Source organism: Pituophis catenifer, unplaced genomic scaffold (genome assembly GCF_029215685.1).
Source record: "Pituophis catenifer annectens isolate HBS135680 unplaced genomic scaffold, rPitCat1.0.hap2 SCAF_17, whole genome shotgun sequence".
NCBI lineage: Eukaryota > Metazoa > Chordata > Lepidosauria > Squamata > Colubridae > Pituophis > Pituophis catenifer.
Window position 1 is genome coordinate 7,520,279 of NW_027256897.1, and position 15,478 is coordinate 7,535,756.

General features: G+C 45.2%; 1 protein-coding gene across 1 annotated transcript in view; it reads right to left on the minus strand.

The window, feature by feature from the left end:
• The window catches only part of CACNA1B (calcium voltage-gated channel subunit alpha1 B), a 189,094-nt gene extending 177,706 nt beyond the window's left edge, over nucleotides 1-11,388 (minus strand). The window contains exons 1-3 of the mRNA XM_070955498.1: nucleotides 11,081-11,388; nucleotides 2,545-2,650; nucleotides 1,634-1,773 (exon numbers count right to left, since the gene is read on the minus strand). Coding sequence (XP_070811599.1) covers nucleotides 1,634-1,773; nucleotides 2,545-2,650; nucleotides 11,081-11,367 — 533 coding nt within the window. The 5' untranslated portion in view covers nucleotides 11,368-11,388. The remainder of the gene's footprint in view (nucleotides 1-1,633; nucleotides 1,774-2,544; nucleotides 2,651-11,080) is intronic.
• Nucleotides 11,389-15,478: the final 4,090 nt, after the last annotated feature.

Consider the following 15,478-nt stretch of genomic DNA (forward strand, 5'->3'; position numbering starts at 1 on the left):
TCTCTCTCTCTCTCTCTCTCTGCCAGCTCCATTCTCTCTTCCCCCTCGGAGCTCCCAGGTTGCCCTGATGCTGACCCTGATTCCCACACCTACTCCTCCTCCTCTGATTCAGCTGCTTGGGGGGCCAGTGGCCAACAGGTCACAACATCACCAGGCTAGACTGGAAGACTGTGAATTCTAGTTCTGCGCCTTGGATGTCATGTCTGGCAGATGATTTGAGGCCAATTGCACCTTATCAGAAGGAAAAGACAAGCCAAATCTTTTTCCAAAGAAAACCGTTAGGATACTTGTTCACCAAAAGTCAAGTGTTATTCAAAGGCACCAAACCGGAGAAAACAGCATACAAAGGAAAATAGCAATAGCAAAAGCCCTTAGACTTATATAGTACTTCACAGGCCTTTACAGCCCTCTCTAAGCAGTTTACAGAATCAGCCTCTTGCCCCCAACAATTTGGGTCCTCAAAAGATGGTGTCATACCCACATTTTCGTCTATCTATTTGATAGAGGTTAAGCTTTGGAGCTTCCCTGTTAATTTGCAACCTTTCTTTTTTGGCCCAATACATTTATGGGCGTAAAGGATCCATTTACATCTTTTTTTATTAGTTGATCGAAAGATCAAATACAGTGATACAAAGAAAAAAAACAGGAAAATGAGGGGAAAATAGGGGAGGAAAAGGGGAAGAGGAAGAAGTAAAAGGTAAAGGAGAGGAGAAGAAGAAGGAAAAAAAAAACCTTCAATTCCCAACTCTTTTTGGCACAGTAAAATAAGATAATAACATACAACCTAGGAGGTAGGGAGGCCTCCTAGGCCCTAAACGGGGCACGGGGGGGCTTCAGAGAGACCTCCTAGGCCCAAAATGGGGTGCACCCCCCCATGGTCCGTTTTCACTCTCAAGGCGGGTGCAGGAGCCCAAGTGCTGCCTGTCACACACCCCTGGCCACGCCCATCTTGGCCACGCCCACCCAGCCGGTCATTAAGGCAGAGAACCAGCTGTTCAATTAATTGAATCCCATCACTGGTCGTAAGTCACGTTATCCGGTGCTGTAGACCCTTTGAATGGTCACTCAATGAACCGTCGTAAAGTCGAGGGTTGGCCGCGTTTCCCATAACCAACCTCATCCCCGTTTTTCTCCTTATCCTTCAGAGCCTCTGCTCGTTTGGACACGAGAGCATTGCCAACGCCAGGTCGATTTTCGCCAGGGAAAAATGAAAGGGCTCAGTTTAAGGAATGCCAGAGTTTCTCCCCCCCCTCCTCATTACGCTTTCCTCATTACCAAGCCATCCTGTCGCATTCAATCGAGAGCATGTTACAAAAAATAATAATCATAACCGTCCTTTTTTTCTCTTGAGCGAGCGGCACCAGCTCGCCTTAAGTGCCCCCGTCAACGGATACCAAAGTACTTCGACGTTCTCGGTGACAATTCGCACTTCTTTTCAAAAGCGAAGCTGTCTAAACGGAGCTTGTAGCTTCGCTGCAACCATCTAATCTCTTCCCGTCCTTCCTTTGATGCACATAAACGCCATCACCAAATTTCATTAAGGAACGAGAGAGAGAGAGAGAGAGAGAGAGAGGGAAACGAAAGAGAGAGGGGTGGAGGGGCAGGGAGAGAGAGAGAGAGAAAAGTGACTTACCCCGTAAGCACAACCACAAAATCCATCACGTTCCAGCCATTGCGGAGATAAGATCCTTTGTGAAAAACAAAACCCAACGCAATAATCTTGATGCCCGCTTCGAAGCAGAATATTCCAATGAAATACGGTTCGGTGTCATCCTGGGAAGGAGGAAGAAAAGGACAGCAATGTTACCAGTCTATAGATTGGCCAAAAAAAAAAAAAAATGGGGTGGGGTGGAATGGAATGGAATGGAATGGAATGGAATGGAATGGAATAGAATAGGGAATGGAATGGAATGGAATGGAATGGAATGGAATGGAATAGAATAGAATAGAATAGAATAGAATAGAATAGAATAGAATAGAATAGAATAGAATAGAATAGAACAGAACAGAACAGAACAGAACAGAATAGAATAGAATAAGAGAAGGAATGGAATGGAATGGAATGGAATGGAACGGAACGGAATGGAACAGAACAGAACAGAACAGAACAGAACAGAACAGAACAGAATAGAAAAGAATAGAATAGAATAAGAGAAGGAATGGAATGGAATAGAATAGAATAGAATTAGCAATTAGACTTATATACCACTTCACAGTTCTTGAGCCAGTGAGGATCGAACCCCTGGCAGTCGGCAGAATTAGCCTGCAATGCTGCATTCTAACCACTGCGCCACCACAGCTCAGAATGGAATGGAATGGAATGGAAGTGAATAGAAGTGCCTATGTTCTCAGTGTAATACTTCATTCTCAGATTATCTTGTTCTTTGTCAATTGCTACAGTGGCCAAGGGTGCCTGCACTGTTTGCTTTTTATTCAGGAAGGAAGGAAGGAAGGAAGGAAGGAAGGAAGGAAGGAAGGAAGGAAGGAAGGAAGGAAGGAAGGAAGGAAGGAAGGAAGGAAGGAAGGAAAACAGTTGATACTCACCAGCCTCTCTGACATAGGTGTCTTATCTCCATCAGGGAGATGTTGCTCCAGAGCCAAAACAATGCAATTGGCTATAATCGTAGCCAGAATCATATATTCAAATGGAGTGAAGGCAACGGTTAAGGAAAAAACTCATAATGTTAATAACGGCACCAGCAGCATTCATTTTTCCCATACTGAATCTCGATCAATGATTCTGATTTTCTCAAATCCATTCTAAAGACGAAGTACATATAAAAGCTTACTGTTAGCCTCTAATTGATTACTTCAAATAAAGGTCTTGTCTAATCAAGCAGGAGGTTTTCTCTGCTTTGGAGAAGAGCGAAGAAGAAGGGGAAAAAAGAAGAGAATCTGCTTTTGATTGTTCAGGATCTCTTGGCTGATTAAGCCAATAAAAGGAGTGATCAAAAGTTTCTCCTGCAGCTATTATATTATATGGAATAGAATAGAATTCTTTATAGGCCAAGTGTGATTGGACACACAGGGAATTTGTCTTTGGTGCATATGCTCTCAGTGTACATAAGGAGAATAAAATACATTCATCGAGAATAAAAAGATACAACACTTAGTGATCGTCAAGGTTATTATTAAATTAAGGTAGGATTTTACTTAACGTGGTCTGCCCTCTCCAAAATTCTAAAACCTCTAAATTCTCACCAGGTTTGTTCTCAGAGATCATCTTCGCAAGCTGATAACTGATGGATAATATGAGCAATTAAAAGCAAATTCTTCGAAGTTTACAAGCTGTGGAAAGGCATCAATCTGTCCAACATTCTTTATGAAAGTTAAGTAGTAGCGGAACGCAAGAACAAGTTAACCAAGCTTCGAGCTCCTTTTAAATCTTGATTTGTTTAACATCTTTTCCCCCCTCGGTTTTGGAAGTGAGCCAGAAGTGGCTGGATTCACCTAACACACACAAATATGATCGTGACTTACAAACCACGATCACCACGTTCATTTCTCACAGGCTTAAGTTTGTTCTATGGGCTCTGAGAAGAAATTCCCACGGTTTTGAGTTCCTATTCTGAACTCACTACGCAAAGGCCTCCGTGTCAAAAACACAGCATAAAATTAAGCCCGTGAAGCTTGGAGAAAAAAGTCCTCCATTTCTGATCCAACTTGGAGAGAAGATCAATTTCATAAGAGGGGAAAGCCATGGTTTTTCCAATGGACCTTCTTGTCCAGGTAGAACATTCCAACATGGAACCCCATGGGACTTCAAGCAGATGAGCAGAGAGCAGAAGACAACCAACGAGAACATTTAATGAAAAGAAGGACTAGGGGTGACATGATAGCAGTGTTCCAATATAGTCAAGCTATTCTCCAAAGCTCCTGAGGGTAGGACAAGAAGCGATGGGTGGAAACTAATCAAGGAGAGAAGCAACCTAGAACGAAGGAGAAATTTCCTGACAGTGAGAACAATTAACCAATGGAACAACTGGCCTCCAGAAGTTGTAAATGCTCTAAAAACTGGAAGTTTTTAAGAAGAGATTGGATACCCATTTGTCTGAAGTGGCTTAGGGTTTCCTGCCTGGGCAGGGGGTTGGACTAGAAGACCTCCAAGGTCCCTTCCAACCCTGTTATTCTATTCTATTCTATTCTATCCTATATCTATTCTATTCTATTCTATTCTATTCTACTCTACTCTACTCTATTCTAATTGCTTGTTCTATTCTATTCTATTCTATTCTATTCTATTCTATTCTATTCTATTCTTATTGCTTGTTCTATTCTATTCTTATTACTTGTTCTGTTCTCTTCTCTTCTCTTCTTATTGCTTGTTCTATTCTATTCTGTTCTTATTGCTTGTTCTATTCTATTCTATTCTATTCTATTCTATTCTATTCTACTCTACTCTATTCTATTCTAATTGCTTGTTCTATTCTATTCTATTCTATTCTATTCTATTCTATTCTATTCTATTCTATTCTTATTGCTTGTTCTATTCTATTCTTATTACTTGTTCTGTTCTCTTCTCTTCTCTTCTTATTGCTTGTTCTATTCTATTCTGTTCTTATTGCTTGTTCTATTCTATTCTATTCTATTCTATTCTATTCTATTCTATTCTATTCTATTCTATTCTATTCTATTCCATTCCATTCCATTCCATTCCATTCCATTCTATGTCTCCTTGCTCTCTGTCTAACCCTGACTTCTACTCTATTGATTCGATATTGTCCGGATTATCCAACCGGTTTTTGCTTTCCCCATTCACCCTCTCTAAAAAGAGAAGAGGCCCACAGACAATTTTGCAACATGGACTGTTCTCGTTGCTGTGAGATCTTAATTTCATCCTGCTTCAAAATCGGCTGAAGCCATTTTGGAACCTATCCTTACTCTTGTCCCAAAAGCGCTTTTTCAAAGAGGCAACTGGACCAGAAACTGGTTTTTCTTTGAAGGCGTTTTCGCTTCTCATCCAAGAAGCTTTTTCGGTTCTCTGATATCTTCCCCTCCTCTTTGATGTTTCGCTTCTCATCCAAGAAGCTTCTTCAGCTCTGACCGGATGGTGGGGAATGGAAGGATTTTATATTCCTTCCAGACAGCTGGTCATTTGCATCCTTTTAGAGAGTTCTTGAGGCCACTTGGAGGTTTATCTGTATCCTCTAAAACAGTGGTTCTCAACCTGTGGGTCGGGACCCCTTTGGGGGTCGAATGACCCTTTCACAGGGGTCGCCTATGACCATCGGAAGACATATTTTCGATGGTTTTAGGAATAATTTTATGGTTGGGGGTCACCACAACATGAGGAACTGTATTAAAGGGTCGCGGCATTAGGAAGGTTGAGAACCACTGCTCTAAAAGAATGCAAGTAACCAGCTGTCCGCAAGGAATAAAAATCCTTCCATTCCCCGCCAACGAAGTCAGAGCTGAAGAAGCTTCTTGGATGAGAAGTGAAACGTCTTCAAAAAAAACCCAAGGAAGTCCAGTTGCCTCTTTGAAAAAGCACTTCGGGGACAACCCTGACTTGGATGACTGAGAATCTCCATAGATATGTTTCTACTGTTTTTTTTTTTTCCTTCGACCATCCTCTTAGCTGTTGTGAATTCTAGCTGGCTCAGCTCTGCTTTCTCGAGCTCACTTATATCCCCAGTGTTTCAGCTGGGTAAGAAAGGACAACGCAACCTGCAACCGCACTAGGTTGTTAAGAGGAAAGCCTGTTGCTCGTTGGGCGAGAGAATTATTATCTCGGTGATTTCAGATCAAAGGAAAAACAACAGGCCCCTCCTGGGGAATTGCTTCGTGCTACACGTACAGATCAAGCGACGCACAGAGAGAAAAGACTCTCCTTAGCAACCTAACCCCAATCCCGAGTTGGAAGTTCAGAATAGAATAGAATAGAATAGAATAGAATAGAATAGAATAGAATAGAATAGAATAGAATAGAACAAGCAATAAAAATAGAATAGAATAGAACAAGCAATAAGAATAGAATAGAATAGAATAGAATAGAATAGAATAGAATAGAACAAGCAATAAGAATAGAATAGAATAGATTAGAATAGAACAAGCAATAAGAATAGAATAGAATAGAATAGAATAGAATAGAATAGAATAGAATAGAATAGAATAGAATAGAACAAGCAATAAGAATAGAATAGAATAGAACAAGCAATAAGAATAGAATAGAATAGATTAGAATAGAACAAGCAATAATAGAATAGAATAGAATAGAACAAGCAATAATAGAATAGAACAAGCAATAAGAATAGAATAGAATAGATTAGAATAGAACAAGCAATAAGAATAGAATAGAATAGAATAGAATAGAATAGAATAGAATAGAATAGAATAGAATAGAATAGAACAAGCAATAAGAATAGAATAGAATAGAACAAGCAATAAGAATAGAATAGAATAGAATAGAATAGAATAGAATAGAATAGAATAGAATAGAATAGAACAAGCAATAAGAATAGAATAGAATAGAATAGAATAGAACAAGCAATAATAGAATAGAACAAGCAATAAGAATAGAATAGAATAGAATAGAATAGAATAGAATAGAATAGAATAGAATAGAACAAGCGATAAGAATAGAATAGAACAAGCAATAAGAATAGAATAGAATAGAATAGAATAGAATAGAATAGAACAAGCAATAAGAATAGAATAGAATAGAATAGAATAGAATAGAATAGAATAGAATAGAATAGAATAGAATAGAATAGAACAAGCAGTAAGAATAGAATAGAACAAGCAATAAGAATAGAACAAGCAATAAGAATAGAACAGAACAGAACAGAACAGAACAGAACAGAACAGAATAGAATAGAACAAGCAGTAAGAACAGAATAGAACAGAACAGAACAGAACAGAATAGAATAGAATAGAACAGAACAGAACAGAACAGAACAGAACAGAATAAGCTGGAAGGGACCTTGGAGGTCTTCTAGTCCAGCCCCCTGCTCAAGGAGGAGAACCTATATCATTTGAGATAAATGACTGTCTTGTCTCTTCTTGAAAACCTCCAGTTATGGAGCGCCCACAACTTCTGGAAGCAAACTGTTCCACTGCTTTATTGTTTTCGCCGTTAGGAAGTTTCTCCTTAGTTCTAGGTTGCTTCTCTCCTTAACTGGTTTCCATCCATTGTTGGATGTCTTGTCCTGCCTTCAGATGCTTTGGAGAATAATTTGACCCCTTCTTCTTTGTGGCAGCCCCTCAAAGACTGGAAGACTGCCATCATGTCGCTCCTAATTCTTCTTTTCTTTAGACTAGCTAGCCCAACCCAATATTGTTTTAGTCTCCAGGCCTTTGATCAACTCAGTTGCTCTTCTCTGCACTTTTTCCAAAGTCTCAACATCTTTTTTTTTTTTGTAGTACGGTGACCAAAATTTTGACTTCAATAAGACCAACTCTGCCCTCCTTCATAAAGGAGTGGACGGGCTCCAAAACTGGCTAGCTAAGAGAAATTGGGGGGGGGGGGGGTTAACCATTTCAGCTCCTTCCTCTGTCCAAAATCCAGCCAGGCAGAAAGATAAATGCAGGCATTTTTCTCTTGGTGCCCAACGAAGGAGCGTCTGGATTGAAAATGGGTGTCAAAAGGAGGGATGAATCTCTGTGAAAGGCTTAAGGGGAACGTGAGAAAAGCTTTGCATTTATCTAGTGAGGGGGCAGACAAGAATTAAGTACGGTAGGTCGCTCTGCCTTTCATTGAGAAATTCTGCAGTTTCTCTGGCTGCGCATCCTTCCTTTAGATCAGGGGCCTGCAACCTTAAACACTCAAAAGAGCCATTTGGAGCCATTTCCCACAGAAAAGAAAACACCGGGAGCCACAAAACCCTTCCGGTGCCTGACTATTTCTTGAGCGGCCACAAAACTAGCCTATGTAGTTGAATTAAATGTTCTGTTTTCTTCTGAAACTTTTCTTTTCTTGGATTTATCCATGGTTGGCCTACCGGGGGTTGAAAAGCTCAATAAATGCTGGTGGGTGTCACACATTGGCAGTTGTGATGCATATTTTGAGTGATGGAGTCACAGCAGAGGGGTGAAAGAGCCACATGCGGCTCCAGAGCCACAGGTTGCTGACTCCTGCTTTAGATTTAAAGATTTGAAGAAGGGAGATTCCTTAGATTAGGAAAAGCAGGCAAGGTCAAAAGATTGGGGACAAACAAACCCCTCTTTGGGCTATCTGGAGAGTCCCTGGTTTTTCCATTCAACCCCCAAGGCTTAAGAAAAAAAAGAAAAGTCTGTCTTAAAGCTGTAGAATTTAACAGTAACAGAGTTGGAAGGGATCTTGGAGGTCATCTAGTCCAGCCTCCTGCTCACGCAGGAGCCCTGTTCTAAGGATTCGAACCGCCGAACCGCTGACCTTTTTTGATCAACAAGCTCAGCGTCTTAGTCACTGAGCCACCTAGTCAGGCTCATAGTCACAAGTAGTCCTTGACTTAACAACCGTTCATTTACTGACCTCTCAAAGGGACAGCGGCCGTGAAAAGAAAGCGACTCATCGCCATTTTTTCACATTTCAAACCATTGCAGCATCCCCCATGGCCAACCTTCGGATGCTTGGCAGCTAGTTTGTGTTTATGACGGTCGCTGCGTCCAGGAAGTCACATGATTTCCCCTTTTGCGACCGTCTGGCAAGCCAAGCCCACGGGGGGAAGCCAGATTCACTTCACAACCTGGTTCCTCACTTAACAACGGCAGTGCTTCCTTTCACCGCCGGAGCAAGAAAGATCATCAAACAGGGCAAAGCTCGCTTCGCAACCGTCTCGCTTAACGACGGAAAGGTTGTTCTCCGTGGTGGTTGTAAGACAAGGATGGCCTGTGTTTAGATCGGGTGGAAGGGTGGAGCCAGGGAGGCTGCAATGGATGAAAACCACAACCGACAACGCCACCATCCACAAGCAATAAGATCCGATCAAAATGGTACTAAAATAAATTTTTTTTAAAAAAAATGCCAGCCAGAGAAATTGGGCAGAAATTCTCAAGCCTGCTGAGTAGGAGGTAGGAAAAAAAGAGTCTTTTTTTTTTTAAGGGGAAATACTTCTGAGATATTTAACATTACTCTGGTTTGAGTAAAACAGATTTGCCAAGGATAATAATCCTCACAGGTCAAAAATACCAGCCAGTCTCTGAATTAGCTATTAAATGGGATAGTTCCACGCATCCAATTTCAAACGGGCATATGTTTTATGGTTAGGATGCGGCCAATTTAAGGAGATCATCTTTCTCCACCCTCTCTCTATTTCTTCTTTCCCCCCCCCCTCACAAAGTCTGTATTTAACCATCAGGCCAACATTGTGATCTGTTCGGACCGTTGATTAAGCCACCATGAACAGAAAGTGCAAATCCTACCAAGACACAAACCACGGCTTACAAAACCTTAATAGATGGTCTCCCGTAACAAAGTGGCTTGTTTGCGCATAGGTTTCTTCGGCTGAGGCGGCTAGTTGATTGCGTTCCCACCTTGCATTAAGCCACAAATCCAGGTTTAGGAAGCTACAAAGCTCAGGCTGCAAACAATTAGCAATAGCAGCAGATCCCAAATCGCCTTGTAGCTCACCAGGGGCAAATGTAAGATTGCAGCATATTGATTTTTTGCAACAACAACAACAACAAAAAAATGTTTAGGATTTTGTCGGTGGTAAGCCAGCAGTGGGGAAAAATGGGAAGACCCCCCTTCCCTCTCTTTCTAAACAAACGGGGGAAAGTCGAACTGACACCAGAGGAGGGAGAAATTAAAAAACAGCTTCTTCCTTCATTTCAAGGGAGAAAGAGGGGGGAAAAAATCTATTTTCCGAAACACCAGAAGGGCAAGACAAGAAGCAACGGATGGAAACTAACCAAGGAGAGAAGCAACCTAGAACTAAGGAGAAATTTCCTGACAGTGAGGACAATAAAGCAGTGGAATGGAAGTTGCCTCCGGAAGTTGTGAATGCTCTATCAATGGAAGTTTCCAAGAAGAGATGAGAGAACCATTTTTGTCTGAAATGTTATCGGGTTTCCTGCTTGAGCTTGTCTGAAATGGTATCGGGGTGGGACTAGAAGGCCTCTAAGGTTTCCTTCCCACTCTCTTATTCTTGTTCTGTTCCGAATATCAGACAGCTGTCTGGATCATCTTGATCTAGCATGCTAGGATGAGCTAAGGAACAAACCACAGCAGGGCGTTGAATGCGAATCCAATAATACTCTGAAAAGGCTGGGATGGTGGAGGAAAGGAAACCAGACAGGGTACCTCTAAACCAGAACCGCCCTAGACTAAGGGTAACAAACGGATGAACAAAAATGCAGCAAGTGGGAATGGAAAAAGGGAAACTCTATAGGCATTTGGGCAACCTCTTAAAAGTCTGAGCTCCCAGGAGCATCCATAAACACACCCAGCCCACATGTAACAGATGCATCTCTAGGAGAACAATTCTCACAATCAAAAGTGGACTTCTGGTCAATGGGGGTGGAGACCTCTCACCCTGCTATGGGAAGGGGGGGAACTCACCCATGCATTCTCCCCAACCCCCCAAAAAAACACCTCCTTTCCTTGCAAAGGAAACAAAGCAGAAAGAGGTAGTTTTTTTCTAGTCTAAGAGAGACTCAGAAGCAGCTCAGGGGCTGGAGAAGGGACGGAGAGACCTCCCCCCCCCAAACCGCCTCCCTTTTCCCAGAAACCCCTCGAAATCTCTACTGCTCCCCTTCCCCCAAAAGTTTGGGAGAAACCCACTCCCCTTCTCAGCTGACTGCCACGGATTAGAAGGGTCCCCTCGGGGCCAGCATGCCAACACGCCCATCCCCAAAGCTGGAGCCCTCCTGCCCACACCCAGGAAAGAGACAGTGGCCCTCCTTTCCCACATCCACGCGCGTCCCATGGGGGGAGAGGGGAGGGAGGAAGGAGGGATGGTCCCTGGGATGCAGAGAAGGGGCGTGCGTGTGTGTGTGTGTGTGTGAGTGTGTGTGTGTGTGTGAGTGTCTCTCTCTCTCTCTCTCTCTCTCTCTCTCTCTCTCTCTCTCTCTCTCTCTCTGTGTGTGTGTGTGTGTAGAACCCCGAGCTCCCCCTCCCCACCCCACCCCACCCCCACGATCCCAGCTCCGGCAAGGATATGGCCACTCCGTGATGCGCTTGGCGTATTTGCGGATCACGTTGTCCTCGCTGAAGATGAAGAGGGAACGGTTGACTGTGAAACAATTCTGTTTGACCGGAATGGGGTTGTAAAGAGCCATTGTCCGGGCCCTCTGGGCCTTGGTCTGCTTGTACATCTGGGGCCGCGGAGGTCCCGGTTGTCCCGGGGGCCCCTGGCGGCTGCTGCCGCGGGCCCCGCCGGGCCCCGGGGGAGCCCCCGCGCCGCCACCTCCATAGCGGCTGGGCAGGTCCTCTCCGAAGCGAGCCATGCTGGTGCCCCTTCTCCAAGCGCGCGGTGCTGGCCCTCCGAGCTGCAAAGACGCATCCCAGCGCCAGGAGGGAGGGAGGAAGCCTGGGCTTCTGGTGGTAGCGCTGGCGGCGGGGCTCTGCTGTTGCTGTTGCTGCTCCTCTGGCTGGTGGTGGCGAAGGAGAGCGGGCGGGCTGCGGCTCGGCTCTGGAAGCGGCGGCGGGGAGGATTCAAGGCGCCGCCGCCGCCGCCGCCGCTCAGGGGCGAGGCTCGGCGAGGCCGCCAAGCGCCCAAGGCGGAGGCGAGGCTGGGGTCTCCCAGCTCCGGCTGGAAGCCGAGCCGAGCCGCATCAACTTCCCACCCGGGAGCCTCTTTTCCTCCACCCCAGCATGGCGCGGCACGCCAAGAAGGCAGCCGGGCTCCCCCCGCCGGAGCTGGGGGGCGAGCCGCAGAGACTGGCGAAGGGAGATCCAGAAGGGGTTGGGAAGCTACTTAGCTTGCGTGGGCCTCTCTCTTCTCCTTCTTCTCCTTCTTCTCCTTCTTCCTCCTGTTTCCTGAGGTTACGAGAGATGCTCTTCTGCTCCGGGTTCCCAAGGCTTTTCTCCTGGCCGGGGATGGGGGCGGCTGGCTGGCTGGCTGGGTAGGGAGACGGGGTCGTCGCCGACAGCCTTGGAGAAAGCGAAATGCAAACGTCAAAAGCAACCGGTTAGTGAACCTCGCCCCTTCCAAAAAAAAAAAAATATGCAAAAAAAAAAAAATATGCACAGAGCCAGCTGACGATCGGGAAGCCAATCAGCGATGCCAGCTCCACCCGACTCCGCAAAGGGTACCCAACGAAGCCCCATATCAATAACGGGGAAAGGAGAGGAAGGATCCGCCCCTTCTCCAAGGCTCGGCGATCGAAGAGCGGGGGGGGGGGCGTCTTTGGAGAGCCAAGCCTTTCCTTCCTTCCCTTCCCACCCACCTATCCCCCCCCCTTTTTTTCTCTTTCTCCACGTCGCCTCCCCACCTGCTTGTGTGTTTTAAGCTTGGAGCCTTCAAGGAGCCCTGGGGTGGGGGTGGGGACACTGGAAAAGAAAAGGTGGAGGGGGGGAAGGAAACACGGAGGATGGGACACGCTTGGGGAAGGACCAAGGGAGGAGACAAACGGATGAAGAACAAGTTGGCTAAGGGAAGAGGCTTGGAAAGATGGGAGTCTGGCTACGGGAGCTGTCCAGGTGCTGAAACGAAGGCGCTCGAAAAACGCATCCCCCATAGGCGCTTTTCTACTTTTCTTCACTCGATTTCCCAGCTTTCGGCTTTCCTAAAGGTTTGATTTTCCTAGAGTGCCGAGGGAAAGGAAGGCCCCCAAATCACCTTAGATCCTTCCGCTTGCCGCCAGTTCTGAAGAAATGCTCGTCCCTTAAAGAGTCCGGCGAGGGTTGGCTTGGGTTTTGGCTTGAACCGCGCTTTGTGGTGGTGGGGATGACCAGGGTTGACCCTGGCACAAAGCCAGAGACAGATTTAAAGGCCGACGTTGTGAAGTCAAATTTGTACGGCCTGATTTCGTACCTCCGATCCGAAAAACCTAACGGGGTTCACTAAGGATTGAGTGAGATGGGTGAATCTTTTTTTTTTTTTTAATTTGATTTATATGCCGCCCTTCTCCGGAGACTCAGGGCGGCTTACAGTGCGTTAAGCAATAGCCTTCATTCTTTTGTATATTTATACAAAGTCAGCTTATTGCCCCCACAAACTGGGTCCTCAATTTACCTACCTTTGAAAGGATGGAAGGCTGAGTCAACCTTGAGCCTTGGCGAGATTCGAACCAGCAGTAATTGCAGACAGCTGGTGTTAATAACCAGCTTAATAACAGGGTGCCTTAGACCACTGTACTACCAAGGCTCTTGTCGGCCAATTGTTGATCGTTAAAATCTCTGTCCTTCTCATTCTTGAAAAGACTTTAGTCGTCGGCATGTAGAATGATACCTGTCTTTGCTGGGAATAATGGCCAATCTTGAAGATTTGTATCCCTCTTCCATCCCACACATAGAGATACCAAAAAAAAAAAAAAGAAAACCTTTATGAAGTCATGAATAGTTTTCAGGCCTATTCAATTATCAACCTGATTCTATCTGCATAATTATAGTCGTCAACTTACAACCACAATTGAGCCCAATGTCACTTAGTTCTGTTGCTAAGTGAAACATTTGTTGAGCTTTGACCCGTTTTATGGCCCTTCTTGCCACCGTTAAGTCAATAACTGCAGTTGCTAAATCAGCAACATGGTCGTTGAGCGAATCTGGTTTTCCCCTTTGTCTTTGCTTGTCATAAGGTCACAAAGGGAGATCACAGGACCCTGGGTTACTGTCACTGTCATAAATATGAGCCAGTTGCAAAGCGTCTGAATTTTGATCACATGACTGCGGGGATGCTCCAACGGTCATAAGTGTGGAAAATGGTCCTAAGTTACTTTGTTTTTCAACTTATTGTAACTTCAGTGCTATCATAACTGGCCACTAAACAAACTGTTGTAAATCGAAGATTACCTCGTGCCAAAAACAGTCCTATGCTCCTGAGCATGTCTAATGGTGGATGAAAACCAACTTCCCCTCCACCAAAAAACCAGAATTGCCTTCCTTCAGGCTGCCCAACTGAGCTACCCTTTCCAAAGAACTGTATGAACACGCACTCACAGATAAATATTTAGATTCTGCTCCCTTTTATTTTCGGGTTAACGCCCTAGGATCAAAAGCAGAAGCCAATCATAGTTCCAACTTGTCTCATGTGCCCAACATTTCTAATATCAGCTAAATCAAGACCACAGCTGGAATATGGCATCCAGTTTTGGTCACCACACTATAAAAAAGATGTTGAGACTGTAGAAAGAGTGCAGAGAAGAGCAACCAGGATGATTAGGGGACTGGAGGCTAAAACATATGATGAACGGTTGGAGGAACTGGGCATGGCTAGTCTAGTGAAGAGAAGGACCAGGGGAGACACGATAGCAGTGTTCCAATATTTGAGGGGCTGCCACAGAGAGGAGGGGGTCAAGATATTTTCCGAAGCACCCGAAGGCCAGACAAGGAATAATGGATGGAAACTGATCAAGGAGAGATTCAACCTAGAAATAAGACAGTGAGAACAATCAACCCATGGAACAGAAGTTGCCTTCAGAAGTTGTGGGAGCTTCATCCCTGGAGGCTTTCAAGAAGAGATTGGACTGCCACTTGTCAGAAATGGTGTAGGGTCTCCTGCTTGGGCGGTAGGTGTAGATGACCTACAAGGTCCCTTCCAACTCTGCCATTCTGTAATCTGTAAACCTTCTGCCTGATTCTTTTTATGCAGAGGGAAAAACAAAGAAGAGCTGTCAGCAGAAAGAACCACCAGAAAGGGTCACAAGTGCAAAACCTGAGATAGTCTGTCCTCGGACTTAAATATATGACTCCAACGATATTCTTATGCCGTTATTAGAACACGGCAGGCTGTGGATGATATCTTTGTGTTGACATCATCTGAGGCCACCAAAACGTCAAGGCTACCTTTTCTTTCACCAAAGCTAGCAGATCCACAACGTTCAGGAGAAACTAAGAAAGAAATTATGATTTGCTTGCCTGGATCTCCTGAACATTGGAGGCCTCCATTGTTGGGGGGGGGGAGATGGTGTGGATGGCGTGATGGCATCAAATGATTTCACTGCAATGTGCATGACATCCCTGGCTCCACCCTTCTGTAGAACCCTATAGTTTGCTTCCCTGTTTTTCCTGAAGGTTGGGGTTATGGTCCGCCTGCAGCCTGCAGAGCTGGCAGCGGAGTTGGACAGCGATGAGGCTGAGGAAGAACATGGGCCAGTCCTAGAGGCTGGGGAAGGCCCGGATGAGGGCTCTGCGTCGGAGGCAGAGATGGGGCCAAGGCCATCGGGGAGTGATGTGCGGACTCCGGAGCCTCCAGAGGCTGACAGCAGAGAGGCAGAGGAACAGGAGGAGCCTGTTCCTAGTGCACGCATGAGAAGAGCTGCCAGACGGCAGGAGCAGCTAAAGCAGAGAGGACGACTCGGGAGTAAGGCCAAGAGATGATTGGCCCCTCCCATAAGGCTTAAAAGACTAGCAACGGCTCTTGGCCTGTTTGCCGGAAAACAACGTTGAGAGGTTTGC